A 17,481-nucleotide genomic window follows, 5' to 3' on the forward strand; every position below is an offset into this window, starting at 1 on the left:
TATCCCTTAAGCTGGAGCTGCAGGTAGCTGTGAGCTGCCTGCCATGGGAGATCAGCATATACTGCTAACTGCTGATCTGTCCCTCCAGATCTTCCGTGCAAACTTTGGTTGGCATTTCATTAGTGGATGCCATGTCTGTGATTTTTCTCATTCCTGTGACAGAAACAGCTTAAAGAGAGAAGGAAGGGGCATGTTTGGGCTCACAGTCTGGGCAGGCATGGTGGTGGCAGCACAAGATGCTGATATCGCATCAGCCACAGAGAGAAATGGATGCTGGTCCTTCGTTCCTCTCCTTTTCCTCCTTTTTATTCAGTCGTGGACTCTGGCCTATGAGATCATACAACTCACATGCAAGATTAGTCTTCCTCTTCACTCACTCACTTCTCTGGGAATGTCCTCAAAGATATACCTAGAAATGTGTCTCCTAGTAGATCCAAATCTAGTCAACCTGACAGTGAAGCCTGGCTCTCACATGCCTAGTAAGAACTGTGTGGTGTAGACTGTTATTGTTTTAGTCACTGGATTATGAAAATCCTTTTTGGAATAAATTTATTTTGTAGTTAGACAAAAATGTAAGCAACTGTTGAAGGCTAGAAACTAGTTCAGGATTTTATCTTTTAGGGCATTTCTGATATCTCATTATTTACTTATTTGTTGCTGGATATTGAGCCTGGACCTTTGCATATGAGGCAAGCACTCTAACATTGAGCTTTGTTCACAGTCTGAACTTCAGTCCTTGTTCTGTTTAGACTTAAATTTCTAAAATTAAATGTAATGCCAATGCTAACAGCAATGTTTCCTATCTAAATTTAAGAAGAAACAAAGTTATTAGGCCATTTTTTTTTTTAGCTGAACATACACTGCAAATATAAGTTATAGTGCATCAGTTACCAATCTGATAAAATAGCCTAAGAATGGATACATTTCTACACTGTTACATGAAGGAGCCCATATTTTGAAAACATCTGCAGATAGTTCTAACACAATCAATTTTTAGAATCACTTGTGTGAACCAATGTCAGGTGTCTAAATCAGAATCACTTGTGTGAACCAGGTGCCTGAATTCCTTGAGTTTCTCCCAGTTGCTCATCTTACACAGGCTTGTTTCAGACACTTTTTAATAATAGTCTGTTCTATTTTATTGTTTAGGAATTTTTGAGACTTCTCCTTTATGGCTTAAGTTGACAGTTAAAAATCCCTGTGGCTTAGTGTTCAGTAAGTAGGTTAATGGCCAATGTATGGTCAAATCCACATTAGAATCTACATGTAAGCCCATTAAACACTGCCCCAGCACATGCCCCACAATATAAACAGCTTTGCATCTGGTTGTAGATGTTTCAGGCTTGATGAAAATCTGGAAGATGTTCTGAATGTTTTGGGCATTATGTTGTAGGGAACCAAAGGTTTCCCCTGAAAAGTGCCAGGTCTCAATCCTTTATCTTCTGAAGCATGCTTGGTTAGTAAATGTTAGAGTGATCAGGAGCTGTCAGTCCCTCATCTGAAGTTTCTTTTTTAAGAAAGAATAAAAATTGATGCGACAGCTGGGAAGTTCAGTGCAGAGAGCTTGCTTAGCTCACAAGGTCCTGAGTTAGACTCACAACACAGCAATGAGCAAAGATAAAGCTAAGAGCCAGGACTGTCAGCACATGCTGTGGTCCATTGTCAGGAGGCTAAGGATGGGAAATTATGAGTTCAAATCCAGCCTGAACTAAAAAAAAAAAACTCTTTTAAAAAAGAAAAGAGGTGAAAAGAAAATTTGTTTTATTCTGGAACAAACTTTGGTAGTTTCAGGGAGAGTATGGGCAGGTTGAGCCACATGTGTATTTAACAGAATTTAAGATACAACATATTTAATCTTAGCCTTAATTGTAGACAGATGCTTACCGGCAAATGAAAGCTTTCAGTGTGGTGGAGATATATGTCCAACAGTTAAACTTCCCAAGGTGTTGATCAATAAGCATGATCAAAAAGTAAGGATTTTATCTTTACTAGTCATAAGAAGAGGTGAGGTGCAATGAGGGGGATGGGAAGGAAGATAAAAGAAGTGGACAAAGATCAAGTGCACATAGTCAAGCTATCTGGTTCCATCCTGTACTCTAGAATCTGTGAAGCCTCCTGTTCCCACAGTTCCTCAGGAGTGCAGCCTAAGTACCCTTGTTAGTTCTTGGTGGTGTTAGTAACCAAAGTGACTGGAAGCCCCATCATCCTTTGTGTATTAGATTTGTATCCAGATTCCACTAGTAAAGAAGTGATAAAGTTGAACATCCTCTTCTACCAGTAACTTTGAAGTAGTAGATTTTCATCCATTACTGCTTTGACAGTTCTTTGTCATATCAGTTATCAGAATTCCTTCCTGCCCTCCTCCCTCCCTCCCTCCATCTTTCCCTTTCTTCCTTGTTTAGTTTCACTGTGCAACTCTGACTGAGCCAGCACTCACTAGGAAGAGCAGGCTGACTCTAAACCTGTGGGAGTTTTCCTATCTCTGCCTTTCTACAGGGATTATGGGCATAGGCTACCATGCCTGGCTTTCAAAATTTATTTCCAAGGTTAACAAAATATTGGTAATGCTTAAATTAATAAAACATCTGTGGTTGAAGAAAGCATAAAGCTGCCAACAGCGATTCCTCTAGGAATTACTTATATTTTGAAGCAATCTGTGAGCACAATTGAGACGGATTTAAGTCTAAATCACATTTTACTTAATTTGATAACTAATAGTAGTGGGCATTCCTTGATGATATAAGTTCAGATGTGACAAAGGATGTAGGAGAGTTGGCAATAATGACTCCAGTCTACTTTACAGAAAATAACAGTTACACACTTGATGCCCTGATAAACCAGCACAAATTGAGGACTCTTCTGTTTTCCCTTCCCTGTGGCGCTGTGCTCAAACTGAGGTCCTCATGTGTGTTAAGCACATGCTCTACCGCTGAGCTACATCCCCAGTGTATGCTGGTTCTCTGGTGCTGTAAGTGTGTATCTAAATAAGTCAAGTAGAATTGGCAGCAGTGAGCATGAGGGCCACACTTATGTCCTTTGAGCTGCTGTTGGCTTTATGTTAAAGTACTCACAAGCTGTAAGATGCAGTGCTGTCCCGCAGGCATGATCCAGAGCAGGCTTTGTCCATGCTTATTATGCTCCGAGCTGAGGCTGTCAGCCAAGCATGGGTGTGGATACAATCTGTGCCCCACAGGCTGCACTGTTCAGTTGAGTAGTTCTACCCCACTGGAATGACCATCAGCTAACCTGGAGGAATTGGGTTTAAATGTTTAACTGCTCTGAACTGTGACCCAAATCCAGACATGCAATTATGGATCCTCCTCTAAATAGTCACTTGACTTAACAATTAAGACCGTATCTAAGTAATTGCTTTGTAAGACATTTACATATTTGTCAGGATCTACTAGAGACTTAGAGTTTGGTGGCAAATCTCAGCAGATCAGAACCTTTAAAAGGTCCAAGTTGAAAAATATATTTAAGCAACATTATATAACTAGATATTTAGCCTAGTAAGTAAGTAGAGAATTCTTGATGAGATCCTTGAGTCTTTTAACACCCAAAATAATGGCACCTTTTGCAAACTAAACATGCTTTTTACTACTGATGACATTTTCTTGTAGTCAGTAGAGGGAGCACAAGTTTCTATCGGATCTATCAGAGAATGGAAGTGACGTCACTGGTAATGGCGTACAAAGAGCAAGTTCTAGGACCGTTCTTATTGCATTATGTGTTATAAACTATAAAAAATTAAATATTGCCATTCAGAAAGGCAAGGACAAAATGTTTCAAGTTAAGAGATTGTATTTTAAGCTGTGAGATTCATTTCATGAGAAAAATTGGCATGATTCCTTTAAAATTTACATTTTTGGATGATAATATATAGACTGGTTAAGGACTAAAATGTCATTTTATTGGAAGCTTTGTCTATATTACATTTTTCATAACTTCTGAGTATTATTAGAGGGGTATTTGAATTGGTTACTTATATGAAATGTTCAAATTTTCAGAACAGTAAAAGAGGGTGTTTATGTAAAAGGACCAAAACAGTGAGCCCTAAACTCTATTAGGATCAAGAACTTAATTCTTAAAAATATAGTATATACTTTGTTTTTTAAAAAAAGATCTTATACCGAAGTATCTTTTATAAACCTGGCTGGTACTTTCTGTAGGATATTATATATATGTGACATTTGGTAACATGAAAAGTGATTGCTATCCTTGTAATGTTTGAATGGCACTAGTCTAGGTACAAAGAAAGTCAGATAGAATGGATGGTAATGATTAAGTCAAGGTTAAATCACTTTCATCTTTCTCTAGACTCTTGTGGCAATCAAAATAATGTCACCGGACACTTTTATATCACTTTTATATATTTTTTTTAATGAGCAGCTATTTTTAGTTAAATAGGGCCAATGTAAATAGGTCCATCTTATATGCTGAGATTGATTTAAATTTAGTGAGTTAGTTATTCAGAGTTATAGAAACTAGAAAGCTAGAGCTCTTGATGTCTGGTTTAAAGAATTACTAAAATTTCATGTGGTGCTAATCTGAGATAAGTGATTTTGAAAATGAACACAAGTAGTTTTAGATCTTCAGTTTCTTGCTAAGTACCCATTTTGTGCAGGGTATTTTCTCATTAGTTTTGGTTGCCAAGAAAATTAAAATAAATACAATTGGCTATTATATTTGTCTGCTTCCACTGCTGTAACAAAATATACAAGACTGTCTATTTTATAGAGAAAAGGGGTTTATTTAGCTCATGAATTTAAAATCTAAAAGCCCAAGTTTTCAGTAGCCCAATCTGCTTGACCTCTGGTCAGGGCTCCCTTGGCAGCCTTACATCGAGGTGGTAGGCATCATGCCAGGAGTTTATGCAAGAAGGAGGGCTCTAACCATCAGATAGGAGACTAGAAATTCAGAGATCTGCCTCTGAGCAATAACAGCTGCTTTGCAAGACCCCTTGGAGGTTCCACAGGAAATAACTACCTTAAACCCTCTGAGGACAGTTCCCTCATTGCCTTCCATGGGGCTCTTTCCCACCACTCTTAGAGTAATCTGCTGTATTAGAACGTCATACATGAGCAATTCATTTACCTCACTGGTACCCTCTCTTCTCTCTCCAGATATACTTGTATCCCCCCATCATGATCCCCCATCATGATCTCTTCTTTATTTTGATATGTGTATATACATATATGTATGCACACACATATATACACACATTTATGTAACGTACTGAGTCTGTTTAGCTTTGCTTGCATCATGTTCCTGTGCCCATGGCTGACCACTGAGGACTGGACAACCTGTGTAGAAGCTTATCTCTGGAGGAGACTGCTTCACTCTAGACAAGTGTTGTCCACCTGTAGGTATTTATCTGTGGGAAAGACCATGTGGGGCAGTCAGGTTGACCGGGGCAAGGTTCAGAAATAGTTAGGAGTGAATGCTAGATCATACAGTCATAGGAGGCTCTGGAAACAACATAATACACACACCAGTTTTACAGTCAAGAAAACTGAAACCCAGGGTGTTTCTGAGTTTCTTGCCTAAGATTAGTCACAGCTAGATGGGGCCAGAGCTAGGATTAATTCCTTCCACATGACTGGGTATGGAAATATATTAATAACAGAATCAAGGAGGTGGCAGGTTGTGGAAATATGTATGTGTAGAGAATAATTTTTGCAGGGATGTGGTTAATCATCTTTTAAAAGAAAGAACTATGGTCTAGCTTTTGGGTTGTTAACCAGAGAACTTAAGTAAAGAGAGCTGGAACAACCCATGAACTGTTTTAAGACTAGGATGATCAGTCTAATGGCACAAGGGAATGGCCTTGTCAACTTCTGAGGCATCTTATTAATGATAATAAACACAGTAGCTGTGATGTTCTTAACAGCATCTCTTTTTGGATGCAAGGCATCATATCAGATATCAGTGTCCAGCAGTGGTGTAGCACTGCAACCTGCAGATGTGGTATCACTGTGCCGTTTGTAAGAAAGAAGTTGAAGCCCACATGGGCACACAGCTCGTCAGCTCTAAGTTCAGATTTGTAATCTCAAAGTTGATAATAGATAAGACCTCTCCTTCTAAAATTACCTCTAGATAAAAAGACAAATAAAAGTTTAATAAAGACATACAGCCAAAACTTTTTAAAAAATGACATTCAACTTATTGATATTAATGTAAAAGATAAAGATTTTGATGAGAAAAATGTTGACTACAGGAAGAGTTTGTGGCTTCCAGTTGGAGAAGTGCCATGGGATCTTGCTTGTTCTAAGTTGGTTTGTGTGTCTCCCCGTTTGTGTGCTGTGGCACTTGGTAGTCCTGCCCCTTCCCCTTCCCTAGCTTCTCCCAAAGGACCTTCAGGCAGGAGTCTGTGGTACCACTTGACCTTTACTTCACCTAATCACATATTAATTGCTAATCTCTCCTCTTTTTATTTGCTCTGATAGACTGTCCCTCTGGGCTCTGGAATGCCATGTTTTTGTGTATTAAAGTGTAAGCTGTGTGATACTGGTTTTTAAGGTATCTAAACCACAGAATTCAAGAAGGTCACAGAATCTGCTAAGCATACCAAGTCTTTGTATTTTCAACAAACACTATCTCAGGGCCATCTGTGCGTTCAGGATAATAGTGGGGATCCCGCACAGCTCCATCCCCATCACTCAATGTTGACTCTATTCAAGCCTAGCCAGTCTGCATCCACATTTCTACCATAGCTCTTGGCTTTACCCCAACCAAACCATCCGCCAGCCACCGTATGAGTTCTTTAGAACTCAAACACTCAAAACACAACTTAGGAATTGCCTCTTTCTGGACATCTTCTGTATTGCTTCTCCTTGTCTTCCCCTTCTCCACCCCACACGTAACACTCACCACTCCCTCTTCCTGTTAGTGTTTCTTTTGCTCGGTAGAACTTCAGGACTCCATGCACAACCTCTGTGCTAGCACCTAGTACTGGGCGTGGCAGTCCTCATTTCTTTTCCTGATGTACCAATTAGACCCCTGACTTCTGGGAGTCTGAATGACGAGGTTGCAATGCTCTGGCTGTGCTGCTCAGTCAGCTGTGATTTCAGAAGCCAGGGGTCAACTGCAGGAAAGGGAACTTGCTTGTGTCAAACCTGTATGAATTGGCCAAGCGGTGAAGAGGCCTCATGAGCATGTAAATAAAGTCATGTAGGAAACAAGCTCCCCCTAAAGTATTAAAAGGTACTTTGCTTTGTTTCTCTTTGATCAGGTGCTGTGATTGTCTCCACACCTCAGGACATTGCACTGATGGATGCACACAAGGGTGCGGAGATGTTTCGGAAAGTCAATGTGCCTGTAAGCACTTACACCCTCCCTGGTGAAAGCACGAGATCTGTCTAGCCTAAGACAAGTCATTAACAAAACGTCATCCCAGTTTTAGTTTAACCTTCTGTTGGACATTTCATGAAACTCCTAATTGATCTTTCCAGTTTCTGTAAAACATACTCAAGGTTACAAATATGTCTAAATCATGTGAATCAAGAGGAATTCTGAACCAGGGATCGGGGACTTCAAGCTCTCTGTAAAACTATGCTCTCCAGTGCTGATGGAGTCACATGAGTGTCTCAGGAAATGCTTTCATGATAGACTACCATAAACTACCTGTAGGAAAGGAGGTGAAAGGTAACTCTGTTTCCTTCTGGCTCACTACATTTAAAGTCTTGATAGCTCAGGTTCTTCTAGGGAGTATTTTAGGATATTCTGTACATGACAAAATAATGTAAGAATGTAATAAAAATAGACATAGAATAATTAAGATCAGATGGAGCCCAGAGTAAAGTCAGCAAACAAATTGCATGCCATTAAGGAACTTAAATATGCTATGAATTTTCTAGCAGCCAAAGGAAAGAAGCATGATACCAATTAAGACACTGTCCATTTGCACATGGTTAAAACAAGCTGCTTGCTCGGGAGAAGCCCTGCCGAGACCAGACACATACTTTCACTAGATTCTTGTGAGGAAGAAACTATATTAAACATGCTCTTCTTTAATCTAAGGGAAAGATTCTTCCTCCTAGTGGCCTCAACAAAAGCCAAGGAATAGAACCGGAGGGCAGTTAGAACACGACCACTGCTGTGCTTCTGTCCATGGGGCTCTCGTGGACAGCTTTAGAGCTAATACAAACAGGGCTTTTAAAACTTTGGTTCAAGCCAAAAAGATGGCTCAGTGGTAAAGCACTTGTTGTATGAGCCTAACAACCTGAGCTCCATCCTCAGAACCCATCATGCAGTGCTCACCTGTGCTCACGTGTACATACACAATAAGAATAAAGAACAATTTTTAAAGTCTTAGACCTATGGGTTAGCATCAGGGTTCTCAGAGTTCTCTATTCTGCCTTCCTTCCACCACAAACTGTATGATAATTTTGTTTGGTTGGTTATGGGAAGAATTCATAATTTTCCTCAAATTCTTCAAAGAGACCATGACACAGGATAAAGTTCAGGGGTGCTTTCTTAATTGTTCGTGTCTGAGAGGAGCCTTGAAAGATGTATAGGGGTATGTATAGTAGACCCCACGCAGTAGTCTCTCTCTTCCCATGCCAGCTGGAGTGGTGAGCCTGGTAAGGGGCATGCCTGTCTGTTCTCTTTCCAGGGCACCGTGGCTGTTTTCACTGGAGAACCTGAATGTGTGATTAGTGGGTTTAGTACAGGTATTCTAGCCTCCAAAATGTAGCTCGGAAAAAAGTAAAGCAGTGCTAATCACATGGCCACTACAGACAGAAAACTTCTCTATTGCATGTGTTTTGAACAATGTGACTTGTATTATGTCCTCCAGAATAAACTAGATGCAAGCACTGGCTCTGGAGATCACTGACTAGTACATCGTTTTACATGAGATTCAAATGTTAAATGGCAAGGAGAGAGGCAGCCTTCTACCATAGTTGATGGCACTGAGTTAACAAGTAGTCTGTAATTCTTCCCGGGAAAAGTTAGTAACATGACCACTGGTCTGTTAATACCACTGCAAGGCCCAGATACTAGCACTCTGCCTGCAGGGATGTGCGTGCTGATCTTTGTGCTGAGGTGAAGGCAGAGATACACGTCTGCTGCACTCAACATCAGCAAATCCATGAAGGAAAGTGATTTACAAACAGAGGGAATCAGATTTTCTCTTCCATTTCACCTCAGAAATGATCCATTTTATACTGCTAGATCATTTTAACTAATGTTGTCATTTGAAGTCGTAGTGGCTATGGGCCATACCCTTCGTGGCCCCTTTTTACTCAAAGTTTAATGACCACAGTGGCCACAGTCAGCGTGTATGCTTTTAGTTCAGGTGTTTCTTTCCTCTGACATTCTTGATACTTCTTGACATATAAGTATAAAAAAAAAACAAACCAATCTCATACTGATGTGTTAGGTTGTTTTTCTTTCTGGTCTCCAAGGCAGAGGGGAGGCCATATAATTCTTACGGAACATAACGGAGGAAGAGACTCAGCCCAGCTGGGATATCGCTGGCTAGATGCCACATAAGGATAAAAGTTGAGGATGTTAACAAGGAAATGCTGCTAAGGAAGTGCGGGGTGGTGGGCTGCAGGGGCTCGGAGGACTGCATCCAGGATGGGTGGAAAGAGGAAACGGCTGCTTGGGATCACACAAGTGATTTTAAGTTTGTAGACTTAGAACAGTTCTGGGTCTCACCAGGTCCAGGATGTGGTCACAGGTGTGTCGGCACTAAATGGCCTAGAAATGAAAGTCACCAGAGTGTGTACTCTGGGGCTGCTTCTAAGATGGAAGTAATCATTCCCCACTCTGGCATTTTAGACATCTGCCTTCTGTATCTCTGTTCTTATGCCCTTTGCCGTCTTCACTGCAAAGTCAGTTTAAAAACAAGTAGACTGTCTTAATCATCTCTTAAACCCAAAGAACGCATGCATGTATGGAGTAAGAACTTCCAGTGCTGAGCTCTGCGTGCAGTCTAACAACCATGGTGCTGCTCTGCAGAGAAGTGGGTCTCAGTTATCAGTGAGACGTGAATGTGGTGATGTCTGAGAGCCTTCTGGCTCTTCAAAGCTCCTGGGTCCAAGGAACAGCAAAGTGCTGAGAGTTAGAAAGCGTTCCACAATGCAGAGGCGACACTGCGCAGTTTATCCCCCTTCATTCCCGTCGCCTGCTTTTCAGTCTTGTTCTGTTTTCCCCCCTTTTGAAGTGCATTAGTTACCATAGAAACAGTGATGTCATTGGAATTCATTGGTATGGACAGAGTTTAGTGATGTCTGCAAGAACGTTTTGAAGTTAATTTAAATGATTTCTTAACTCAATGCATAGCTTGGGGAAGGAGGAAAGAGATGAGGGATTAAATTCCGGCCTCTGCCTGAAATGATAAAAAACTGAAAAATCCTTGATTGTAGCAGGATTTGTATGTAGATTGCACTTTTCAAAAACATGTAAGAAGGTTCAGCCTTGCCCATTTTTAGTAGTGAGTAATTTATGTATGGTATCCTGACCCACTTTTGTTACCTCCTTTCTGAGAGCGCCTTGTGTACCTTGCTGCTGTTTCACCGCCTGAGGGTTTGGTCTCGCGGGGATTGTCTTTCCAGGCCTTTCTTTGGAAGCTCCTGCAGCTCTTCAGGAGTACCGCACTGTGTGCTTACTCCTTTATTCCTCAGTCACGCAGGGGCTCACTTACCTTTAACTCAGCAAACAGTTGTTAACTCATGTATTCCACGAGTACATATTTATTCGCTGATACTTAGTGTCCTTTATAATGATGTACTGTATTCCAGCTTACTGTCTATTACTGTGATAAACACACGACTAAGAGCAACCTGGGAGGAAACGGTTTATTTCATCCTAAGAATCAATGTCCATCACTGAGGGAGGCCAAGGCAGGAATTCACAGCAGATACCATGGAAGGATGATGCGTACTAGCTCGCTTTTCCTGCCTTGCTTAGCTACCTTTCCTATGCAGCCCAAGCCCACCTGCCCAAGAATGATTTGGCTCACAGTGGGATGGATGCTCTTGTATCAACTAGTAATTAGTATTTACTCAGCTGAGTGTTCTACTTCCTACTGGCTCTAGCTTATATCAAGTTGGCCAAAGCTCCCCAGCACTCTAGCGAGACTTACTCAGACCCACCAGTGATACAAATAATGGCACAGAGGCTTATTAATGTTGTTAAGCTTAGGCCTTAGCTGGGCAGTCTTACTACTTTATTTCGACTAATCCTGGCCCACGTCCCACCACGCGGCCAGGTTGATCTCTCTGCTCTGCTCCAGGCATCCGCCCAATGTCCCTATCTCTGCCTCGCAGTTCTGCCTTCTGCATCCTGCCCAGCTATGGGCCATCAGATCGCTATTGAGGTCAATCAGATACAATTCTAGATTGCCTTAAGCAAAGTGAGGGAGGAACAAATATTTACAAAATATGAGAGCAGAGATGAGCCGTTAGCTCTCTGCTGCTACAGGATTAACAATTGAATATACAGAGACACCTTCCCACAGAGAACCCCAGCACAACATGGGCTGTATGCTTCCATGATAACCCCAGAAAGAAAAGCAGAGACGTTTTCTCTTGACTACCTTTTGATTTGTTGATTAACTTTGTGATGTTGAAGGGGCCCTAAGTTCTGAGAATAAAAAACCAATTCTTCTTTGGGCCAGTGGGGCTGGTGTTATGGGAAGGCCTTTATCTTATTTGCTACTTTGCACTGTTCTGTGAGCGTGGATATGGTGAACTATCCCCTGATATGGTCATTTCCTGCCCAGGTAACCTATACTCACTTTTCAGATTTCAGTTCAGGAATTACTTGCCCTGGGGAGTTTTTTCCCCTCTCCCAACATGCCATGTAAAGTGAATGATACTTCCTGTGAACTCTTTGTACACATGTCCAGTTCACCTCTTACCCCACTCCACGCTTATCTTCAGTCTTCACACTGAGTCTGAGTCCCTGGGTGGCAGGAGAACCTGCCTTGAACATCCTCCCCAGCTCAGCCCCCAGGCCCACAGGCACACACGCTCTCACTGTGACACAGAGCAGAGCCTGCTCCGTCCTTTTCCTTGTCATGGCCACTTTGCTCTTCCTCCACTTCTGCAGATTCTTACTCCCCTGTGTCCTCAGAGTCGTCAGCTGCTTTGACACCCAGGCACATCTCACCCTTGCTTTCCACTTAAGAAATCTTTTTTCCATCCTTAGGTACCCAGACTAAACAGACCTTTGTCTTGGGGCCTAGTACTGTTGACTGCAAAGAGCTCCTTCTGTTTGTGGTTTCATTATGCTCCTTGCCCTTCCACATTTGCATTTCTACACTGTAAGCTCTGTAGATGGAGACCTGCCTTGGTCTGTGTCTAAACATGTAGCTGCTCACTAAATATATACTAGATAAATGACCTGGGGTTGATCTTTCATATTACATATGGACTTTTCTTATGAGGAGAGCCCATAAAAAGATGACCGAGAAGTAGGTACAGATAGAATGAAGTTTTAACGTCTCTTAATCTGCTGGAGATTATGGGACAGGCTCCAAGTAAGCATGGAGACAATAAGGAAGTCTGAAGAGTCACACACTTGAATGTGATGCACTGTTGGTCATGAATCAGTTACAATAATATAAAATAAAAGATTTTACATAGCATCGGCCTAAATTCCTAAGAGAAGCCCATTGTTAGCCATAAACACACACACATGTGCATTTCTAGTGGATCAGGGTGTAAAATGTCGAGGTGGTAGGCATCAGACCTGATCCAGAATAACAGCAATGAAAGGGAGGTACCTCACATTGAAGGAGGATTGGCAGGCCTACAACGGCCTGCTTAGGGGGTTCAAACCAAACCAGCAGAAGGCAAAGGAACTTGGAGAGTTACGGTTCCCATTCATCTTCCTGGAGCTGATTTTCTGCTCAGCATAGCTCCACAGTAGTTTCCTCTCTGCATGCTAAGTGTCAGCCTCCCCTGCTTTGCCTGTGGTGCTGCTGGGCTTTGGTTTGTCCCTCAGAAGGACTGGACTGGAGACTTGCTTCCTAGGGTGATGGTGGGACCTTTAAGTCTCTGGAGCATGCTCAGAAGAGCTTATGGGATCAGCTGGTAGTAAGAGTGAGCATGGCCCCAAATCACCCTCTGGCTTCCTGCTTGGTAAGAAGACTCCTCCCTTTCCATAAGCTTCTTCCATGTCATGAGATACTCATAAGAGCTTAGCTGATCCCCCAAGTCCCATCATTTCCAAAACTGAGCTGTAGGTCTTTTCTTTATAATGTTTGCCCACCTCAGATAGTTTGTTATAGCAATAAAAACAGACTGATAAAGAGGTACTTAGAGAAGTACTGTTTCAAAGAGGACCTTGCAACATACTGTTTAAATTCTTTTGAGGATTTCATGTTGACTAGTTTGCATATAAAGCAACTAATGGCTTCCTTCTTGACAGTAAGGAATTTTTTATCTTTTTTTTTTTTTAAGAAAATGACTTAACCTTTACAAAAATATACTGACAATATTGTGCATCTTAGACATAATTACATCTTAACAACCAAATGCAGGGTTGTCTCTGTCTTACCATAAGGTTTCTGGGAAGTTTTTGTGTGCTCTAAACTAGACTACCTTTCTAAGTTATGCATTAAGCTCATTTTACCCTCAGAACACCCCTGTGAAGAAGAAAGCATCATTTCCCCATCTTACAGGGAAACATACATAAATTTATCCATTTGCTTAGTGAGGCACTGAGCTCCACTAGTCACTCCCAAGCAGTCCACTCTTTCCAGGGCCCGCATTCTCACCTGTGATTTCTGCAGCTCAACCAGAATTGAGCTTGGCACTTTGGGCATCATGGAATATCACAGAGACATTCTAGTACCGGGGTGTTCGCTTATCATTGAGGAGTACTTGTTCAAATAAGGATGTGAAGCTAGTGGAAACGGGGGCACTGAGAAGTGGGCCGAGACCCTAATGACAGTCGAGAGAAAGACAGCCATGCCCATGATCTTTAGGAAGGCTTTGGCTTCATCCTACTTCGGAGTGCAAAGGAGAATGCAAATTGGGCCTGTCTGTGACTATCCCCTAGTTATCATGTAAAAATTGCTCTTCTAAATTGTATTGACTTATCATTATCCAAGGCCACTTGCGTCCATGAGTGAAGTCCCCAGTTCATTTACTTGTCATCCTGTTTCCACACTTAAGTCAGTGACCTGGACTGACTTTAGCTTTGTAATTTATTATATTACCAAGAGCAAGTAATTCAGCATCAGGCTTCTGTCCGTGAAATAGGAGTGGTAATACTCTCCCCACTGCTCATAAGAAGTAGTTGAGTAAGATTGCGTTTCCAGTACTTGGCATAACTTACCATGTAGTACTATGATTAGTAGCTCTGACTGTTACTGTTTTGTGGCAGGCTTCAGGAACCAGTATAAATCCTTCCTTTAAAGACTAAGAGTGCAAGGTTTAGAAGAGTTGGACTTCATGGACCATGGCCACTTCTCTGGTCTGTGAAAGGTGTGTAGACACATGAAACTGCGGGACTGCCCGCAGTTTCATGAATGGGGTTCTCCTCAGTTAGGAGGAAATAAAGGACCTGAAAGAGAGGGTTTGAAATGCAAGAGAAAACTCGAAGCCAAGTTGCGTCCCAGTCAAGGCTCCATTTTACTGAGAACAAACAAGGGTTTTTATAATCACAGGGGAAACTGAAATCAAGTCTCTGGATTAACTATAAAGAAAGTTCAGGTGCCAAAGTTTCCAGGTTCAGAAGATCTTTAGGGGCTGGCATACACAGGCAGTGGGCGTGCTCAGGCGATGGGTGTATTCAGGTGGTAGGTGTGGTCAGGCAGCTTCTTCAAAGACAGTCAACAGAGAGCATCTGTCTTAGCTCTCAGGTGTTAGCCCTCAAACAGAGGCTGTCAGGAGTCCGATGGATGACTGAAGTGAAGAGGGGATGTAACAGACACAGACCTCCCCATACATTCTTTTCACATCAGACTTCTTGTAAAGGAAAAACCAAGGACACCCATCTTGTTTTTAAAATTATAGTGTCTGTATACATGCTTCAGAAATAGGTGCAGAGCAGAAAAGCACTTATGAATCTAATATATTTCCATTACTAATGTTCATTTCTCTATGTAACAGTATTCCCCCATCACACACACAGTTTCTTAAAACATAGCTTTTGATGCTTGTGACAGGTTCCAGCAAGCATTTAACCTGATTCTAACCTTGAGAAATTGGACTATACGGTAGCCTGACAGTCTTACTTGTTGCTTGCCTAAATTAGGGTTTCAAATAGCAAGAAGAAATTAAAATTTTGAGCCTGCTTAATTCAGTATATTTAGACACAAAAATCCAATATTCAGAGCAATGTTGATATTTCAGGAGTCAATTTTTAAAATGTTAATAAAAGAAGTACCCCCTTTAAGTCAGTGATGAATAGGAATTATGTAGGAATAACGTGTAAAATGGGGGTGGTGGTGAGTATTAGCCATGCATGTAATATTTGCTTTCTTGGAGTAAAACTAGCTGAGGTAAGAAGGAAAAAGGGAGCTTATACTTTGATGAGGCATTAAACATGATTGAGCGTGCTTACAGCTGCAGCTCCATGGCATTATGCAAATTAAGCCAGAGCAAAGCTGCTGTTTTTAATGTGTCTGCTATCAAAAGACACACACAACAGCCCTACAAAAAACACAAACACTTAGCTATGTATAAAGTACTCACAAGGTGTGAGGCTGTTTTGTTTTAATGTGGGCCATGTAATAGACGTTTATTTCCTGTTCAGTAGAAGAATTTCTATGAACAAAATTGGAATATGGGTGTTCTAGATTCTTCCTAATTACCCTTGGCTGCCCTATTCCAGACCTTAGTGACTGGAGGCCTGATGTCACATCAGAAAGTGCAGTGGATTCTAAGCTCCTTTATGTATACGCTCCCTTCTGGCTTTCCCATAACTAACCCTGTCTTAAAAGAGTCATTTGGCCGGGCGGTGGTGGCGCACGCCTTTAATCCCAGCACTTGGGAGGCAGAGGCAGGCGGATTTCTGAGTTCGAGGCCAGCCTGGTCTCCAGAGTGAGTTCCAGGACAGCCAGGGCTATACAGAGAAACCCTGTCTCGGAAAAAAAAAAAAAAAAAAAAAAAAAAAAAAAAGAGTCATTTGTCATGAAGTCTCCATTAATCAATAATGGATTGCTCCCTTTTTAATTATTTAAAGAGAAAATATATGCCATATATATGACAAACTAGACATATTATTCACATATATATATAAATAACATGTATGTATATGTATATATACATATACATGTACGTATACATGACTAGAGAGATTGACTCCACATTGTTGTCTTTTGACTTCCATGTGGGACCGTAGCACATATGCATACACCATGTTGGAATGATATCAGGGTATAATCTAATACTCAGAACTTTAAAAAAATATATAAAAGTGCCCATAGAAGCTTATTTATAATATCCAAAGCTTAGAAATAGCCCATATAGTAATAGAGGAGTGGATTTTAGAGTGTTAAGCTCCATGAAAATATATTACAAATAAATGGCTTAGATGGAAAGAAAAGAATTCCGTTGTATAATTGCATTCCTATCAAGCTTAAGATCATATAAAATTAGTTTACTGTGTTAAAAATTGGGTCGGTGTTCCAGTCTCTCTGGGCTGGTGTCCTGAGCAGACCTTGTGGGCAAGCTCCACATCCAATCCCACAACACCCATAGGAAGCTCCACTCCCAGGGGCTCTGACACGCCCAGGATCAGAGGTGAGGAGGATCCAACATCTGTCCCAACACCGGGAATAACTGGGACCAGGCACACAGGAACTCCACCACGCTAGTGACTTGGGTTCCTTCCTGTCTCTCTGGGCTGGTGTCCTGAACAGACCTTGGGCACAAGATCCACAGCGAGTCCCAAACACCCAGAGGAAGCTCTACTCCCAGGGGCTCTGACATACCCAGGATCACAGGATCACAGAGACAGCTTGACTCTGAGGAGTTCTGACACAACCAGGATCACAGGAAGGACAGGCTCCAGTCAGATTTAGCAAGGGCAGGTAGCACTAGAGATAACCAGGTGGTTGGGGGGTGGGGCTGGGATGAGGGGCAAGCATAAGAAAATAAACAACACAAACCAAGGTTACTTGGCATCATCAGAACCCAACTCTCCCACCGTAGCAAGTCCTGGACACACCATTACACCGGAAAAGCAAGATTCAGATATAAAATCACTTCTCATGGTGATGATACAGGACTTTAAGAAAGACATAAATAGCACCCTCAAAGAAATACAGGAGAACACAGGTAAACAACTAGAAGCCTTTCAAGAGGATACACAAAAATCTCTTAAAGAACTACAGGAAAAAACAAACAGATGAAGGAAATGAGCAAAACCATCCAGATTCTAAAAATGGAAATAGAAACAATAAAGAAACCAGAACGAGAGACAACCCTGGAGATACAAAACCTAGGAGGGAAATCAGGAGTCATAGATGCAAGCATCACCAACAGAATGCAAGAGATAGAAGAGAGAATCTCAGGG

General features: G+C 41.6%; 1 protein-coding gene across 7 annotated transcripts in view; it reads left to right on the top strand.

The window, feature by feature from the left end:
- Nubpl (nucleotide binding protein like) overlaps positions 1 to 17,481 on the top strand; it is a 207,570-nt gene that overhangs the window by 172,110 nt on the left and 17,979 nt on the right. For all 7 annotated transcript variants that reach the window (XM_031355624.1, XM_031355625.1, XM_031355626.1 and 4 more), the window contains one exon: positions 7,232 to 7,317. In XM_031355624.1, the coding sequence (XP_031211484.1) occupies positions 7,232 to 7,317 (86 nt within the window). The remainder of the gene's footprint in view (positions 1 to 7,231; positions 7,318 to 17,481) is intronic.

Source organism: Mastomys coucha, unplaced genomic scaffold, assembly GCF_008632895.1.
Source record: "Mastomys coucha isolate ucsf_1 unplaced genomic scaffold, UCSF_Mcou_1 pScaffold6, whole genome shotgun sequence".
NCBI lineage: Eukaryota > Metazoa > Chordata > Mammalia > Rodentia > Muridae > Mastomys > Mastomys coucha.